Source organism: Carassius gibelio, chromosome A16 (genome assembly GCF_023724105.1).
Source record: "Carassius gibelio isolate Cgi1373 ecotype wild population from Czech Republic chromosome A16, carGib1.2-hapl.c, whole genome shotgun sequence".
Lineage (NCBI taxonomy): Eukaryota > Metazoa > Chordata > Actinopteri > Cypriniformes > Cyprinidae > Carassius > Carassius gibelio.
Window position 1 is genome coordinate 4,976,157 of NC_068386.1, and position 20,173 is coordinate 4,996,329.

A 20,173-nucleotide genomic window follows, 5' to 3' on the forward strand; every position below is an offset into this window, starting at 1 on the left:
CGTCGTCATATACAAGGGGTTTGCGTCAGATTTCTTAAGCACCCTATCGGCCGCAATTCATCTCTAAGTCTTGCATGTCCTCAAATTCTTCGGACAAGTTCCCATTTTCTTCCTGTTAATGCACAGTACAAGCTCATCAGGTGTATTCAATACCCCTGATCCTCTGCTCAATTAGATCTCTTTAAAGCGCATTTAGCCCAGCGTCTGAGTGACTTAAATTCACTCCACTTATGCAAAAGTGCTATGAATTGAAGTCAAATGCAATCCTGGTGGCATTAAACGGTTTATGTGTGTTATTCCTCAGCTATAGGATGGCAGAAAGGGTTCTCTTGATTAAGTAAACCCTCTCAAATGAGATGGTGGGCTGTAATTAGCCAGAGCTAAGTCAAACGTCTGAGCTTTAAAAAGCATTCACTCATCCCTGGGCCTTTATCTGTTCTGGAGAATAAGGTCTCCTGTGTGAAGTTCCTCGTTGGCAGGCAGTTGCCTCAAGGCTGGCTCATAGTTCAGTGGTCGTGTATCTTTTTTGGCATTTGCCGACAGCTGGCTTGTCAAGAGAACCTAAAACCTCCATTAAAAGTTTCATCCTATAATAGGTATTAAAAATCTGTCTGAACAAAAAGAGGAATCACCCGTCTTCATTAACTCACCAAGCCCTTATTAACTTTGATCGAACAACGGTGAAGTTGCAAAGAAGCTTAAATTCACAGAGGTCAGACGGATGGATGCCAGCAAAGTCTCACTCACTTGCTTCAGTCTGAATCTGTTGCACCTTGCAGCTCATGTTTTGAAATGGAATTAACCCGAATCATTGAGAGAAATCAGAATTGGCAAATGCCTTACAATTCCCATACCATGATTATTTTTGAGAAATAAAAAAATTAAATAAAAGCAGAAATTAATTTCTCATTTACTTCCCTCGTCAGTCTGTTGCCAGTTTGTGTGATTTGTAAAAATTAGATTTACTGTTCATAAGAACCATTCACTTGGAAGGGTTAGGGTTAGGGTTAGGGTTAACATTGGATAATACTGCTGACGCTATACAGTATGTTTCTATAACAAGAACGGCCAAGTAATGAAAATATTTGGATTTTGGTATATTTATTTTAATTGAACCCGATAAGAACTACTTGATTACACAAGTACTTGATTCACTTAAAGTAATTGGCTATTGAGAGTAAATTGTTCAGTAATTCGATTACACTTGTTGCTCTGTACTGTATGTTTCTACAATTTTCCTTCTGCATTATCTGCGTATCTACAATTTTCGAGCACCGTTACATCATGAAACTATGTTAATATCTTTATTTAATCTAACTGGAAAAGAACTGGTTCTTATTCTTAAATAGACTATTTGATTCACTATAAAGAAGTGGCTCAAGAGTCATTTGTTCAGTAATCAGATTACACTGTATGTTTCTACAATGTTTTTTTTCTATAATCAAGAACTGTTATTTAATGAAAATAATTTGATTTCTGTATTTTTAATCTTACTTTAATTGAACATATGTACTCACAGTATCTTTGACTGTTCAACACACTAAAGCTTGGACGTTCAATGTCCAACACCAATATCTCTGCACTGATACGCTCTTATGAAATCATTGTGAAAAACCACACACAAAAATAACTGTGTGGCTTATAACAATAAGCGTTCACAAGAACCATCGTGCATTATGATCAGTAAATCTTTTTGAAGCATTGACTCTTTGCACATCACTCATTCCAATTCCCAGCAGCCTCTGTGGAACCAAATACCCTGAAACAGCAGAGGTGTTCCTCTCTGTGGCGACCCTAAACTGTTTAGAGAGGGTCTCGGCTTCAGTGGCATCATTGCACACTCATGTACCATGAAATGATTGAGACGCTTCCGTCAATGGCTTCATACGAAATGGTTTCGAAACAGCAGAGCGCACTGTGAAATGAAGCCCTTGCCGATGAATAGTTGGGCGCACAGACGTGAATAAACATGAAACCTGAGGCCTGAGATGGGCCTCCTTATTTGAAAGAGGAGATGGAGGAAAATAAAGAGAAAAAAAGGCACCCCTGATAGTCCAGAGAGACAACCTTGTTGTCTCCTTGACAGCTGAAGCAGCCCCCTCCAAACAACTTCCTTTTCATGGTCAATTTCACATTTATGGGCGCTGCGCTTGTGAACAAGTTTCAAACTGAAATTTACAAGCCGCTGTCACACTCGCTACTATAATTGTGAGAATGCCGGTGTTACATATATTTTTTTACTTTTACAGAAATTGTTAAATTTGACCTTGCTTCCAAGTTTTTCTGTTCTCGTAAATGTTTCTTTGGGAGTCAGTTGAGTTGGAGTCACACAGAGTGGTCTGTTTTTTTTTTTTTGTTGTTGTTGTTGTTTTCTTTTCTTTACAGTGTAAATTGAATTGTTGAAGTCTTCAAACCGATTGCGAATGTTGGCCTTTTCTAATGACAATACAGAGCACGATCTCAAGAATGCTGCGGCATAAATATGTTCAATATAAATTAATTGATCTTAATGACAGCATTGAGATTCTTTTCTGGTCTGATTGAATCACAGCGGAGAAAGACTTGAATAATTATGAGTCATTTTAGCCTGTAGCACGGTGCAAAATGAACAAATCCTTTGAATCCGGGCAGCCTTGTGACGCGAGCCAGTAAACAGTGTGCAGTAGAATTAATTATGCTCTTCTATTTGCTTCTTCCTCACTAATCAGGATCTTCCGCTGCAGAAAGATCTATTCAATACATTTTTTCCCATCGCTGATGGTAAAGTCAAGCGAATATGGGAAAATGCTCATTTTGCGGAGCGATAAGATGAAAGACACATCCCTTTAGCCCCGTTTGACTCTGTGCAGGAAATCATTCATTAATGTTTGTTAAGTATGACAATCTAGCCAGGCCAGATCTACATTCTCCAGACGGCATCGCATGGAGAGATAACGCAGGCCAGCAGCAGCCAGAAGAGAGCACAGCCAGTTCCTGTAATGATGGGGAATTTATGGGCCTTTAAAGAGATAGTGCTGAGGTCTTCCACTAATCACACACTCCACCGGGGTGATGGGTGGGATTTTGCTGGGTTAAAGTATTTCCCTTTTTTCTTGTCCATCCTAGAGGCATTTGCATTTTTATAATAATATAACTTATATAGTTTTTTTTGCTTCCGAAAGCTGCATACCACTGCAGATTATTGAGAGGAAAAGCAAAACTGTGGACTTTGTTTGAGTATTTGTTGTACAGCTGTCTCTAGTTTAACAGGGAAATCTGTTTATTTAACAGCAGTTCACTTTATAAAGTCCTCAATTACCACTGCTTTGAATGGAGGGGAAATATTGGCTCCCTAAGTGGCCACCCATCATCAAGCAATAACAAAATTAGCACTTAATCTTCAAAACGCACAGGATACATAATTCTAAAGTTCCCATTATTAGAAAACAACGAGGCAATTTCGGTCATGCAATAGCTAGAGACAGTTTTTCTGTTTTTGCTCATATTAAATAAGTATTTTGCTTTATAAAATATACAGTACACACAGAGGGGGAACACACATGGGTGAATCACTAACAACAGACACTTCCAGGTTTATTGGAAAATAACTTTGGTGCTCTTGATAAACGGATACCCAAAACCCTAACAAAAAGTACATGGTACAATAATAGCATCAGATACAGGACCATGGTACTAAAGTGAGCATGAAATGCTCTCCAGAACTCATTTTACTTCATAATCTGATGTTTTCTGGGAATAAAACATGATGGCAAAACAAATTGAGTAGATCCTTTGGGAATTAGTTGGATTATAAAAAGATTTCTGTTTCTATATCTATTTTTATATTCCAACATGTTACTATATGTAGTGCAAAATATTATATGCAGGTACATGAGAAGTGAAAAATATATTTTCATTTAGGGCAATAAAACATTTATTATATGTAGTCTATTTTTTAGCCATGTTGTTTTACCATTAGCATATAGAATGAGTTTTTTTTTTGTTTTTTGTTTTTTTGCATACTGAATGCTTTTTTTTTTTTTTTTTGCATTTCCTGCACAAATACTGTGTTATATGTGGATCTTTGCGCTGCTGTATGTATGAGGTCATTCACAGTCTAGACTAAATATTTGTCTGTTTGATCTTTCTGTCACTCTCTCTCAGTTTGTCGGGATTAGAAAGCTCAGATCTCCTTAAAATCACCCTCACCAGATTGACATTTTCAAGGGCTTCCTTGGTAGAACAATGCTGAGAGGAAGAGAAAAGCCAATATGACTTTGTGTCTACCTTGCTGCAGGAGCTGTTTGTGGAAATCGCCTATAAGCTTATTGACCCGCATGCATGTCACTGCCATTACACAGAACAGAGGAGCTGCAATCTGATTGGCTGATTTCAGACTAACTAATGTCTGACATATGCATGCATGGTTGAAGGCATGCATGCAAACATCATCTTGGAACTCCATATCAATCTTGCCATTGTCTTTTTATTTTTTAGACCAGTGAGCAGAAGGGCTGTAAACCTTATGTGTGACCCACCTCATTTGACAGAGATTTAAACTCTGCTTCAAACACTAGTGAGCTGCCGCACTGTCCACTGTACAAAGCGTACTACAAAGACAGCTACTTTCCTAGGCAGCACCCTAATTGTCACAACTGACTGATTTGAAATGCTTTTCACAAGCAACAATTCATTCAATGGTCATTCACTCACATTACACAAAAGGCTTGGCAAGTAAACAGTTAATTCCAATTCTATTATAGGCATTAGCATGTTGCTAAGCTAATAACTCACTGTTCTAATTACTTAGTTTTTTAAAGGATTGTGAGTATGAAACTGTGTGACCGATGAAGTATGAAATTTATTTTGTGAGAAAAAAAAAAAATATATATATTTTTCTAGCGTGTGTGTGTGTGTATATACTGCATATACAGTGTAATGTCCCTTTATGTCAAAAACTATGTATCAATTAATTAATTATTTCTCTTTCTCTCCTCTAAATTAACCGTTACTTCACCGGTTCCCTTCGAAATTAACTATTACTTTTAAATTAAAAATGAATGTCAAATACACAGTAAATTTTATTTTAATATAATATTGTAATTTAAATACAAAAATCTTGTCATTTATTCTTGGTCCAATAAATCCAGCCTTTGTGAGTATAAAATAAATAAATAAATAATAAACATTTTACTTTAATTTTAATAACTGTCTTGTCACACTGTTTCATGCTGTAATGTTCAACAACTAAAGACCAATCTTTATACTTTTCAAAATCACTTTCTAGCTAACTATATAGCTTGTTCTGCTCTAGCATTTACTATGGTTGCACTGCTTGTATTGCTTTTTTTTTTCTTTTGAATAATTTGCCTCTGCTTATATTATTCTGATTTGTAAGACACTTTGGATGAAAGTGTCTGCTAAAATTAATCAATTTAGAATTGGAATGTTGGAGGTGAATATCTAGCATTTTTGCCCTGAACCCTGGTTCATTTCTGACCCTGTTATTTGTGCCTGCTGAGAGATGGATACAAAATGCATGCAAGAGTGACAAAGAAACTCGAAGGAATGCAAAAATACAAGCAAGATGTTGAAGAAATAAACTGAATGCGACTTCTGACTTGGGATTTTAAAAAACATCAAAGGTATATTCTGTTGCATGTCAGTGTTCTTCATTTAATGCAGGTCATTTCTTTTGCACTGTACAGTACCTGCTTGGCACAATGTTCTCCCGGTGGATTCCCTCTATGTTCCTGAAAGAAACTTCATCAAGCAGCTGTGACACTTGTTCCCTGTGAGGTTGCCTGGGCGATTGTGTTTAAAATGCATTGCAAACGGTGTTAGATAGAAGGCAGAAAATCTTTAATCACTGCTTAATTAACAAATCATCTTGTAGCTTCATTTCCTGAGCAGTAATTAAACAGTTCCAAGACGTTTCGTTACAGAGCTTAACATGTTCGCCGGAGATCAAGGTAGAGCTTTTAATGTTATCTCGCTGCCTTCCCAAACTCGCTACACTGGAAAGGAACTGTTGATATTGCCCTTTGTTATCCTTATGGTAATGCTCAATGAGTATGCTAAGGAGCTTCTCAAGACCTGACAATACAAATAGTGAAGCACTTTTAGTGGGAGAGCGAGGAGGACAGCTTCCATTGCAGGAAAATAGGTCAGAATGACCTCATGTGCTTTAAGTAGGGCAGCGTGGCCCTCTCCTCTCGCCCGGGTGTGCAGAGGCAAGCAAGAAGCTGCGATCCTTTTGGCCATGTTTACTGCCTGCCTTTGAAGTGAACCACGTCTTAACTGGCTTAAACACACCGTGGCGAGAGAATTTGATCTTTAGATTAACCCATCCGGATGGACCAGTGTGTGTTTGAGGACCATGGTGAAGGCCGTTCCGCCGCGTTAGACGGTCGCTGAGAGAGTCTGAAGTATCAAGTGACTTATGAAGTTTAGACAAAATGTTTGGTTTATATGATTTCTTTATTGTTTTTTTAGGGGAGGAAAACGGCAACAGAGAAATAGGAGAGACAGAGATGGAAACAGACAGTGAGAAGACCAGACACCCCCCTCTGGAGCAAGAGGAATGGGACGGTCCAAGTAAGTGCATCGTCTGATTACGTTAAAGTGCACGTGTTTGTGTTACATAATCATGAATTTTGACTATATGTCTCATAATTGTGACTTTATATGTCCAATTCTCACTTAACATTCATTAACTGTACAGGCAATATATTGTTTGACTTATTATTTCCTTTTGTATCGAAGCCTTTTTCAGATTGACAATGAGGGACAAGAAAGACACATTTTTTGACATTGGCAACAGCAACTTTTAAACCAAAAGACATGTGCTTTTAGTTCAAATCAGTTGACTTTGAGGTCATCTGTTAGTGTACTCCCAAACATTGACAAAGTTAAGTTTTTAACCACTGATATTTTAATATTTTTAAAGTACTACAGTATTAGTAAATGTATTTTTGTATTTTCAGTATTTTTCATACTTGTACAGTTTTTATTTGTAATTTCTAAGCTAGATTCTTTTTTATTTACTAGTTAGTAATCTATTGACTATGTTAAAAAGAACAAACACTTTGATATCATGTCACAATTGTGAAAATGCTTGAACAAGAATTTAAGTCAAAAGTACACTTAAAAATAAACGTTCCAAATGAGGTGTTTTCCATAGAGGAACAATGTTGGGTTCTCCCCAAAAACCTTTTGTGAACCTTCATTTTAAAGAGTGTAGGTTCTAAAAATAAGTTGTTTATTAAACATTTAAGTATTTCTGCGAAAAGTCACAAGTATGAGAAATAAAGAACACTTGTAGCTTTCATTTTTGAGTGATGGGCTTGGGCGCGACATCATGGATTGGTGACCATCTCCTAGAGTCTTTCTACACCCCAAAAGCTTTCTGATTTTATATGCTGTAGAACAGAAATATCACAGAGGAAAACCAGTGTGTAGTGCCCCTCTGATATCATACTCAGTCCTGACGGTCCAATCCAGCACGCGACCATTCCTGGCCCTCCTTTTAACCATTTAGCCCATTAGCTAGCGGCCAGTAATCACTTGTAAGCGGCTCATTATGACACGTTTTAAATGAATCCATCTGGGATCAGGGGATTTCAGACGCTCAATAGCAGGACATCTAAAGATATCCTTGACAAGGCCACCCGACAGAGGTAAAACTGTCGACTGCTTCTGAAGACTTAAAGAGCTCTTGAATTACGGAGAGCGTATTTTTCGAACTTTTGTGGAATTGTGATGTGGGGATCTGCTTTTGATCACAGTCTCATTGTATTAGCATACAAAGCAGGGACCGTGTTACTAAGGAAAGAAGGCAACATGGTGCACAGTACCATTTACTAAGCTTTTTGTGCTTGCTTTTTAGCATGCTATCTACTTCCATGGTTGTTAGTGCACAATGCATGATATATTTTATGAAATGAGGAGATTTCTAATGTAACTGAATGACAGACCTGTGTTTCAGATGTTAGACTGAATGTCTGAGCTTTATATATACACACACACACACACACACACACACACACACACCATTCAGTAGTTTTCTTGAAATATATCACTTAAGTCATATATGCACTATATGCTTTCATTATATGGAAAAAAGCAGCATGGATATTCCGCAGATGTTCTCCTTTTATCTTCTACAGAAGGAAGTAAGTCATACAGATTTGGAATGACATGAGGGTGAGAAAATGACGACAGAATTTTCTAGTTATGGATAATCCATCCCTTCAGGCTTCAGCAGAAAGCACACAACAGACATAAAAACAGATATCTTTTATTTTCCAAGAATCTCGCCTTACCATGTAGATTTTCCCTCGCCGTCTCTCAAAAAAAAAAAAAAAAACAGTTTTATCTGTCTTTTTGCACTTCTTTAAAGTCACTTCATCAAAGTGATGGATAATACATCCAACAAGATAGCAACGGCAGCAATTGCTGTTCAACCCTAGCATCACATCGCAGAATACACAAAATATGATTCCTCTTTTAATGCATATGACCTCCAGAATTTATTGCAGGTACGTACATTTATAAGAAAGTGGATTTTGGCAAGTTAGCACCGTTGAGCCCCCTGGGGTGTGTATTTTATACGGACAGCAAATCAGAGTTATCAGCACCTATCAGATAATGCATTTATCATTAAACTTCACATTTGCATTTCAGTCTGGAAAGGAAATGAGAATTGGCAGCGTAAGATAAGAGCGCTAGGGATGACAGTAATAAACGGTCCCTGTGATCAGGCAGGGGGTCAGAAACATAACGATGAGGGCAAGCACATACAAAAAAAGGCATCATAGACCAGTTAAAGTTTTTCCAGAAAAAAATGCAGAGCTTTAAACTCCTGTTTAAAAACACGTGGGGCTAATCAGCCCAAAGTCTCTCTGATCATCGATCCTGTAATGCTGAGAGAGAGAGAGAGAGAGAGAGAGAGAGAGAGAGAATTCCCTCCGTGTTTGTTTTGAATGAATGATTTTTGTCGCTCATCTGTAAAATTATCACACACAAAAAAACATGTTCGATTACAACACTAGAATTTTACATTTTCTAATGGAAATGTGAGTGGTGCTTGAAGTCTCCAGATATGGTTTGAGTGTAAGTCTAAGGGGTTCTTTTCACCTGTTTTGTCACCTGCTTAGTTGAAAATTGTAAAACTTATCTTTTAGAAAAAGACACATACAAAAAGCTGCATGATTTCTGGTTTCAGGTTTGGAGCATAAATGGAGCAGGGCGTGTGACTTGTTGAAGTTCAATATTTTGTGTCAGAGGTTTGTTATTAAATGCTAAGTGTATGCACGGTTGCCTTAGCAAACTCTGCTACCTAGTCTGAAATCAGTCGATAAGTTGGTGTTATAGTTTCAGTTTGTTCCATCAGACATTTTTAAATGCCAATTTTTTTTTTATTTATTTTTTTTTTTTATTCTACATTTGTTTATTTTTACTTTTGTCATCATGTTACTCTCACTTATGAAAGTTTTTCTTTATATGCATTGATTATTTAATAATAGTTTAATACTATAACATTTTATAAATAATTTGTATAAATAAATTCAAATAACTTATTCTCTGTAGAGTATATATACACTCTCTGGCCACTTTATTAGGTACACCTGTTTAATTGCTTGGTAACACAAATTGCTAATCAGCCAATCACATGACAGCACCTCGATGCATTTAGGCATCTATAGGTGCGGAAGACGACTTACTGAAGTTCAAGCCAAGCATCAGAATGGGGAAGAAAGGGGATTTAAGTGACTTTGAACTTGGAATGGTCAGTGGTCTGAGTATTTTATTAACTGCTGATCTGCTGGGATTTTCACACACAGCCATTTCTAGGGTTTACAGAGAATGGTCCAAAAAAGAGAAAAAATCCAGTGAGGGGCACAAAATGAAGTTCTTTTCAGAATATCCAATTTATAAAAGTAGATGGTGACTTATACTGTTAATCTGAATCCTGACAGTATAAAATCGTTTAAAAAAAAAAGAACAATAATCACCATAAAAGAACCGTGAAAGTATTCCATATGAATCGTTTGCTATATTCCTGGTCTTCTGAAGTCATACTATAGCTTTGTATGAGGATCAGACTGACATTTAAGACGTTATTTGCTGAAAATCTTGCCTCCAGCTCTCAAATTTCAATCAAGCGACATGAGGGTGCGTAGATACTGACAGAATTTTCATTTTTGCCTGAACTATTCCTTATAATCTAGTTTGTCAGATTCATCTCAATGCTGAATTCCATATTTACCTCCTGCCATGATTCTCTGATAGCGCCGATGGTTGCTAATGCTGCTGATAATCTTGTTACATTACACAGATACAATCTTTTCTACATGCCCCATTCGCTCCTCACAGAGACATTACTGTCAAACTCCGGCAGGAGTGTGGATTTCTGGCAAAATAGAATGCAAATGAGAAAATCTCCCAACAGGAAACATCCCTCTCAGAATACAGGATATGACATCGCTCACGCAGCTGCCTCACTGTCTCTCGAGGAACTGTACAGTGGACATTAATCTCTGCACATTATAACCGCATTCACTTTCACGTCATGTCTCCTTCTGAAAGGCCATTTCCCTCTTTCATTCCTCCCATTGTGTTGGAAAAATCAGATGGGCATGTTATCATTTAAATAAAGATGGGAATCACACCATCAAATATGAACATCTCAAATGGCATGACTTCCTGTTCACAGCGATTAAAAGCAAATTTATTTAGTTTAAGAGACTACCTTGTTATCACTTTTATTAATTTTTTTTTACTACTTTTTTAATGTTCAAATCTGGACTCTTTGTTATTTCCCGGCTTAAGTTAAAATGCATGATTACGATCGGAAACAGTTAATTCTTAATTGTTCTGTGCGAACAGGATATTTAATAGAGAATACATCAAAAGAAGGACAGTAGCTTAATGAAGAGGCTCGCACAGGTTTCCTCCTGCTTTAAGAATCTTTATCAACCAATTCCAAGATGAGCTTTAGGTGAAAAAATGGCAGAAGTTCACAAGATTCAATGTTAAGGGGGTCACAAATCATTATATTATTCACTATTTAGAATTTTATATATATATATATATATATATATATATATATATATATATATATATATATATGAAACATTGTCTTAAAAACTAGCTAAAATTAAATACAATTTATTTTATTTCATATTACATTTTTTATATTAATTTTAGTTAACTAAAATGACCATGTACTTGAGTGCTATTTTAGTATTGTTGATATTCTATTTTAGGTTTTTGTTTATTTTTTCTGTTTTCATTTTTATTATTTTTTATTTATTTCTTATTTTGTTGTGTTTTACACAAAAAAAAAAAAAAATATATATATATATATATATATATATATATATATATATATATATATATATATATATATATATATATATATATATAATTTAACCCTTATAAGATTATTCAGTTCCACAAAAGTTCACTTAAACGTTCTTTAGTCGGTAAGCTTGAAGGCAGGAGAGCGTCCCTGAGATTAAAGGAACATCCACTCTCAGCTCATAAAGGCGATGTTCTGTTATCTGCTCCTCTATCTCCTTCATTCTCTCTCGTCATGGGCTTCTATATATTAGTGGTAATAGCCTGTTTTGTTAATTATCATGGATGTCTTTGATACATATCTTGACACGCTCCTTGAGGCATAAAGAAAGTGCATGTGCAGCAACAGAAAGGGAAGGAAGCTTTTAAGCATTAATGAACTTCTTTTTTTTTGCACTTATCACTATGTCTGCCCTTAAATAGAAGCCTTTAACTTTCGATTATATTTTGAGTTATATTGAGGAAAACAACATTTTGGTCTCTCTTGTATTAAAGTTTATATATATTATAATACTGCTGATATTTTTTTTTACATGTAATATTAAAAAAAGTGTATGTTTATTTATAATATATTCATTTTAATTTTATTGTGTGTGTGTGTGTATACCTTTATTTTATATTGTGTTATTTATTTATTTTGACCTTTTTTACTATTTTATATTATATATTCTGCATGAGCGTCCAATGAGCATTGAGCAACCCTCAGCTGGATCCAATCACTTTGAGGACTGACACACCTCCTCATGGGCGGCTCTCTAAGCTCAGCAGTGCCTGTCGGGCACCGTCGTTTTTGGCTCTGTTTGCCAGCTGTACCTGGGCCACGAGCCGAACACTGGCAGGTTCTGCTGAAGAAGCCCTGAAGACAGACATGAGCAGGTATCCAGCCACCTCCACCTCACAATCAGGAAGCATGTATAGATTCCGTTTTGTCCTCTCAGCCCACCTGTACGTGGAGCTGACACTGTCCGCCCTTGACCTGACCCCCTCACCTGCACCAAACAATAGCCGTTTCTGCTTTAATGCACATATGTCATGAATTTGTGGAGCAGATGGTCACGACAGCATGGCAGGTGCCTTAACAAATGTTTGCATTTGCTGTGCTGCTATTTATATTCAGTGCATAACACAGCACCACAAATATTAGAAAAGGCCATTGGGTGTTTTTTTCAACATGCGTCACTATTATCAACGTGTCTTTTTTTTTATCTTCCCAGTCCAAAACAAACAGATGGCAGTTATGGGTTTAATGCTAACTGCTTTAGATTTCTGTGCAGAGCTGAAAATATGCAGAGAAAAGACGGATGAAGGTCTTAAAGGAATAGTTCACATAAAAATAAATATTCTGTCATCATTTACTTTTATTATTCCAACCCAGCATGATGGGTTATTTTTTTCCCTTGTGGAGCACAAAAGGACATGTTTATGCTTTTCAGTCTAATGAAAGTAAATGAGGCTTCAAAAATCCCCATCCAGATTTTTGTATTCAAAGTCTTTTAACTGCAAAAATGACTTCTTAGGTTTTTATTACACTTATTTTGGCAAAAAAATTTAATTCCTTTAATTTACTCCCCTTTAAACCGCTCAAAACCTGTTTGACTTACTTCTGTGGACCATACAATTGTTTTGTTTTGTTTTGTTTTGTTTTTTTGGTTCCCATTGATTTGCATTGTATTTTTTGTCAATGTGAAAGGAAACTAAAATTAATTGCTGGGTGAATTAACCCTTTAATCGTACCAGTGATTCAGCTTTCAGTAATACATATTGCAAGAGTTTGCTCCTATAACACATAGAATTCAGTCTGTGTATGTTAACATATTTATCAATGACCTAGAATTCAGGAATTAAACATTCAAATAGCTGCAATCGCCACTCCATTGTCAGGCTTGTTCACAGCTTTAAATGAAATGCTTCAATGCTGGGACTTCTGATAAACATCCAACCATACCCACAAAGAGGCGTTCTGTACAAACCAATCATCAACATCCAACGACTGACACCTGCTCGTGTCCAGCGACTTGCAAAGTTTCTCATCGTTCTCTTTGCATGTGAATCTTTTTTTTCTAATTATTCACCAAAGTCTGTTAAGTCACGGTGCAGTCCGAGGGGAAGGAGGGGGCCTAGATGCAGATTAGGCTCCTGAAGATGAGGGTCTAAAAGGGATTTAATGGTAGAATGGATTAGAGAAATCCTTGTAACAATGTTAAATAATTATAGTTCCAGCCGAGATCAAAGCAGCATTGATTGAACCCCTCAAGCCTTTAACACAGAGAGGAAAGAGAGAGAGAGAGAATGTCTTGGAAAGCAAAGATTGGTAAACTCCTGCTCGGGCCGCAGCGGCGTTCGCACATGTGGATTGACGAGAAAAAAAGATGTATCCTTTAGGAGAGCTCCGTCTGGCTTTTGTCACTGGAGCTGGAGATCCATTTGAGAGGTCTGATAACAGCGCAGACGAACTTGTGAGGAAACGTTGTCAGAAGCGCTTGCGCTGATACCTAAGCATTTTAAGACGACTTATAGACAGACCGGAATTTAATGTATGCAAAGCACCAAGTTTGAGCGGAGGCTTTCTGTCGGAGTTGTTTATTTCCCATGTAATCAAGAAATTTTGACATGCCTGGCTGCCGCTCATTTTCCGAGCGAGGGTGTCTCGTTCGCTGCTCTCAGCCATCTTACCACAGACTTTCTCTGCTAGTCTCATGCAGATAAGTGGTATTGTGCAAAATCAGATTGTCGTGACAATATGGCACAGTAGACTTTGGTACTGAATGAGCCGGGTTGTGTAGACGAGGTGGGCCAAAGAATCAATGGATTTAAAAGGTCTAAACAGGGTGCATGTGATTTCTGGTGACTAGTACAACAACCCAGTGCATGAATACCCATTTGTGAGCGGCCTCAGTTTTGTGTTTACTTGGGAGGTAGGAGCTAAGATTTGTTATTTTACTGCTTCACAAACAGTGGCTGATTCTTGTGCTGATGATATACTCAAGCAGAGATTAGCTCCAACTCTTCCCTTGAAGTCTTTTAGTGTCCAGATGCAAATTTCTCTACTGATCCGAGATGTTAAGAGGTTTAAGAGCAATGACTTCATGCTTGTTAGCAATGGAATCAATCGGAAAATGAACTATAGTTCTGTAGTGAACAAGCTAGAATAATGCTGCACTCTGTTGCACTCACTGTTCAGATATGAATGTAGGTTGCTAGGAATCAGTCTGTTTTGTGTTTTTGTTTTCAGCATATCTTTTAGCTGGATTATCAGTGCCATAGACATGTTTCTAGAAAAATTATATCATTTTCATTATGTCACTTTTTTTTTACATGTGCAGTCAGAATTCACCAAAGGCTGGGCGGACCTGTTGACAGCTACATGGAATATGGGCGGAATACAAGCAAGAGAGGGAGGGCAAACAGAGGGTGTGCTGTGAGAGGCATCTTTATCAAAGCAAACACCCCTCTTTTTTGGAGGAGGAGCAGAAAAACCAAACACACACTCTGTATTCTTCCACAAACCCCAAAATACCTTCATTTACCAATCCAGTCAGGCCATTCATGGAAATCCTTATGATATCATCTCAGCAAACACAACAACAACAAATTATTCTTTTAATAATAATTATTAATATTCTTATGTGCATCATTGTATTGTTTTTATTATATAAAAGTCTACATGAAACTTTCTTGTATGTGTGTGTGTGTGTGTTCTGAAGTATTCAATTATGCATTTTTCATTGGCATATTAATCATCTTTTCAACAAACAAGTCAGCGTTAATTAAAGCAAAGCATGGATAAAGATGTGTGGCTGGATCATCACTCTGTTTATCACCGCACACAGAGCCAGAGTCAAATAAATTCAGCCTGTGACAAGAATTTCAATGTCTGTCCTCTTTTTCATATTTGGAGAGAGGGAGAGAATGAGGAGTTGAGGAATGAGTTTGTTGTCATGGAAGCTCATCTTTTGTAAAAGATTTTGTGGTTGGACAGAGTCATCTGATTTTGTAGAGTTCAGCACAGAGGTAAAGTCTTGCTCAGACTGTATTGCTCTTTCATAGCTCAGGAGATTTAAAGGTGTTCTCATGTGTCAATGCTTCTATCAGAAAGAGGTTCATTCCTACAGATGCCCTATTTTGTGAGATTTTTCTAGTTTGGTAATTTAGTAATCAGCAGCAGGATATGATGTCATGCTCTAGATTTGTATAAAAAAAATTATATATATATATATATATATATATGTATGTGTGTGTGTGTGTGTGTGTGTGTGTGTACAGTATATGTAACATTTTACAGATTCCTACATCTAAAATCTCTTCTCTCTCTCTCTCTATACATAATCAAATTTCTAAGTAAGTTAGATATATAATACTATAGTATATATGTGTGTGTATATATATATATATGTAAATTTTACTATTTATTACTAATAAGTATAAAAATTAATATCTTTTATATTTTTTGGGGATGTCGGGCCTAATGGTTAGAGGGTTGGACTCCCAATCGAAGGGTTGTGGGTTCTAGTCTCGGGCCGGACGGAATTGTGGGTGGGGGGAGTGCACCTTCACTACCACGACTTAGGTGCCCTTGAGCAAGGCATCGAACCCCCAACTGCTCCCCGGGCGCCGCAGCATAAATGGCTGCCCACTGCTCCAGGTGTGTGCTCACAGTGTGTGTGTGTTCACTCCTCTGTGTGTGTGCATTTCGGATGGGTTAAATGCAGAGCACAAATTCTGAGTATGGGTCACCATACTTGGCTGAATGTCACTTCACTATATTTTAAATCTATATTTTATATTTATAAAATTAATATTGGTTATTAATGATTAAAATACTCTTAAACGCATAAATGAACTTGTCATGACTTCATATTCACAGCTCATGATTGGCTCAAAACAGCCTGCCAGCAGAATGGTGCATGTCCACAGGCAGGGTCTTGTGCCAGCCGCTCAGCTACCATTGAAATGAATGGAAATGCTACGGATAGATTCCTCCAGGTAATACAGAGCCGGAGGTTCAGACAGACAGAGCTGTACCCGGGGTTCAGGCGTGTGTGGGCCGGCAGCTCTCGTCCTCTCTGACTTTATCAGCTCGCACACTTGTGGGCGAGACAAGGGCGAGTCTCACCCTCTATACCTTAAACACAAGATCTCTGTGGTTTGAAGCACTCGGCTGCTCCTCTTTCCTCCGGCGTTGCTCTCTGCCGATCTGAAAAGCAAACAGACCTACACTGGTGCTGGTAAAATCACACACACAAACACAAACACTTTTCTTTTTTTTTTTTGCTGTGTTAGCTTGAATCTGAATGCACTCAAACAGAATGTTGCACAGGAGTGAGATCTGTTCTCCAGGAAGACAGACAGAGGGAGAGAGAGGGAGAAAAAATAGAAATAGAATCAGAGAAAGATGGAGAGAGAGAAACCAGAGTCAAAACCCGCCACATAACAATGCCAGGGAAAAATCAGAACATTTTCCAGCGAAAGATGGGCCATTTCCAAATCCTCGTGCCCTATCAGACAAATTAAAGTAAATCAAGCATGAAATGAAGCAGGAGAGCCTGGAGATAAGACTCCTTTAAGTCCTTTCCAGATTAGGATAGGGGAAGAGAGGTGCATCTGCTCTCTGCCAGCCGAGGAGGCTAGCTTCTCATTTCACAATAGCAGCCTGTGTATAGGATTACTTTCCCCCGTCACACACACACACACACACACACGCTCAGTCCGAACGTGTCCTTAATGCGTCGGCTCACTAACTTGTTTTACAGGTTTTGACAAGCGATCTATAAATGTACAGCAGCTATCATAGAATCATAGAATTGTGTGTGAAAATGTGCTATGTGATGCTTTAACCTATAGTCACTTTTTCTAATAGTGTTCTTGTAGCTCAGCTGGTAGAATATGGTGAAAGCAATGTGAAGTCATGGGCTTGATTCCCAGGGAACATGCATGTTGGTAATGTATTCCTTAAAGCATTAAATAATAATAGATTGTTGACAGGAAGTACTTTTAGGAAGTTGACATGCAGTGTGATGTGATATTGTCAATCTTTAAAGTATTTTAAACAGGATTTTGATCATTCTTATATAATTATACATGCAGTTTAATGGCCTCAAAGGAACTGAGAAATACATGGAATGCTTGCTCTTTAAAAAAAAATTATTTTCACTGCAGGGTTATAACCAAAACGTTTAAAAATGTTTATTACCTGAATAAAATCATGTTATTGGAAACAAAATATAAAAAAAAATAGTGTAAAACACAATGACAAAAACACTAAAATCAAAGTGAGATCAAATAAAAATATATAAAGTGAAATCATGCAAAAAATCGAAATATTGACAAAATCTACATTGGTATATCAATGATACTTAAATCACAGGTATGCAAAAATGCTCATGCTGTACATGTAAGTGACAGCAGGGCTAGTAGTCACAATGTCATAAACTATAAGGTTTTGAGACAAAAGTCACATTTCTTTTAACCTGTTAAATGTCACCCCGTCCCGTATACGGGACACCTACGTTGACTATACTATATTACAATCAAATCTAATCTAATCTTGACAAACTATATATCGTTGGAAAAGTCTAAGACTCCCAAATATATATTTTACCAATATGTTTTGTAAAAAAATATGTAGGAAAAGTAATAGATGAATTTATGACAAGAGTGAACCCTCAGAAATCTACATTACAAAAGGAGCTTTGACCTTTGTTTAAAAAAAATACATCCTCGTTGCCTTTTTCTCTATCACATTTTAGAAATCATCAGAAGTTATATATCACTTGAAAACACAAAATCTCAAAATTCATCCTTCAAAACCCATTTTAAAATCAGACATTGCATTACCATGTAAATGGTACACAAAATCATGTTACGAATTTATGTTTGTATCATGCACATTCATGTCTATCTTCAAAAACGTGAGTGACAGTTAACAGGTTAAATAATGTATTCTTGCTATATAATTTTAGCACCAACATGTAAACGTTAGTAGATTGCAGTATCAAATTATTCAAACAAGCCTTCCTGTAGCTCAGTAGAACAAAGTGATACCAACGCATAGGTCATAGGTTTGATTCCCAAGGAAAGAAGCATAACAAATATGAAATAAAAATTTTTAAATACACATATTTTGGTTTCAGACACATGACTGATCTTTCTTCTATTGGCTTTTCCATCATCAGGGGTTTGGTAGTTATTAAGCAGCGTGGCCGTGCCCTTCTACGCCCCGGTGTCAGGTTTAGGCCTTCTATCACCCTCTATCTCCAGCCATTTAAAAACTCCTCCTGAAAATGACTGATTTAACCTGCTTTCACAGCGTTTATATCAAAACTGGATGAGAGAAAGAAGGGGAGAGGGGGAAAAAAAACGTAATCCATCTTATCTGTTGACTGTCAAACTGCTGGAGCTAAGACCTCCTCACAAAAGACAACTGGGTCAGGCAGGCAGGAGCGGCCGGATTTGTGCTGGAGGAAAGTTTGAAATGTGGTAATTGACTGGAGGGGCGGCTGTGGATCGAGCTAATGACACGCTCGAGCCACTGGAGAAAAACAGCACCTGTAAATGCAGCGGGAAAACAAATGTGTGGGAGATACGTGAGCTGTTGTGTGACCCAGGAGCTCGGTAGTTATTAACACACCCTCAGATAAGCGTGCGTTTATTTGTGTGCGTCCTGTGGAAGGGAAATATATCCAAACGTTCTCCTTCAGATCATTGAGAACGCAGTGAGATTCTTTCAGAGGGGCTGAATGAAAGCAGCATTCCCATAATTCAAAGTATTTGTGAGCGTTTCCAGCGATTGCAGGCACCATTAGTCAGTCCGTGCTGACAGTAGAAAGAGGAATTATATCCCACATGAGCACTGAGATTTGTAACATCTCAGACTATTAGATTTGTTAGCACCTCTACATTCAGAGAGGGCATCTTTTTCAAGTTTACATTGAATCTTTTGTGTGCTATCATTCAGAGAGACCAAAGGGAAAGAAGCTTTTGAGGTTGTTGTCAGGATGACTTTGCTCAGGTTTTGATAGAAATAAGCTGGAGGAAACAGGCCAATCAAGGTTAAACTGGTTAGTTCCTGGTGGGAGATATCTTTACTACAGCATTTGGCATCTTTTTTCTTTGGTGATTATTGAAAAGCAGCCATAGATTCTAAGTAAATATATTTTTGACAAAAACAAAATAGATGACAGTTAGATACTACCAAGGTATTTCTTGAAGTACTGTAATAGTAAGAATTCAGCACAGTACCATAATATTTATCAGGGTTGAAACTGTACATTTTGTCACACTTATTAGTGAAATAAGAAAAAAATGGATAAGTAGTTATTACCATCCATTAAACTTTATTCTGTATATATATTTTTTTATTTATTGGATTTTATCTTTATATATATATATATTTATATATATTTGTTTTGTTTTTTTGCAATGAAGAATGCCATGAATCAAAGGTTTGGGGTCGGTAAGATTTTTTTTTAAATATTTTTGAAAGAAGATCACCTAGACTGCATTTATTTGATCAAAAATACAGTAAAAACAGTAATATGGTGAGTTATGTAATTTTTTTTTTTTTTTACTAAGTACTCTTTATTATTTTAATTTATTTTAAAATATAATTTATTCCTGTTTTGGCAAAGCTTGAATTTTCTGTATCATTCATTGTCACATGATCCTTCAGAAATCATTCTAATATACTGATTTGCTGCTTAATGTTTTTGTGAAAACATTTTTTTTTTTAAGATATCTTTGAAACAGAAAAATTTTATAGTGTTTTAAATGTCTTTACTGTCACTTTTGATAAAGTTAATGCATTCTTGCGGAATAAAAGTAAGAGTTGTTT

General features: G+C 36.9%; 1 protein-coding gene and 1 long non-coding RNA gene across 3 annotated transcripts in view; both read left to right on the top strand.

The window, feature by feature from the left end:
* The window catches only part of LOC128029983 (zinc finger protein ZFPM2), a 135,086-nt gene that overhangs the window by 40,805 nt on the left and 74,108 nt on the right, over positions 1–20,173 (top strand). For both annotated transcript variants that reach the window (XM_052617431.1, XM_052617432.1), the window contains one exon: positions 6,475–6,576. In XM_052617431.1, coding sequence (XP_052473391.1) covers positions 6,475–6,576 — 102 coding nt within the window. The remainder of the gene's footprint in view (positions 1–6,474; positions 6,577–20,173) is intronic.
* Positions 11,446–15,017, top strand: LOC128029985 (uncharacterized). Its single transcript, XR_008187765.1, has 2 exons — positions 11,446–12,219; positions 14,667–15,017. It is a non-coding gene; the product is annotated as an uncharacterized LOC128029985 (long non-coding RNA).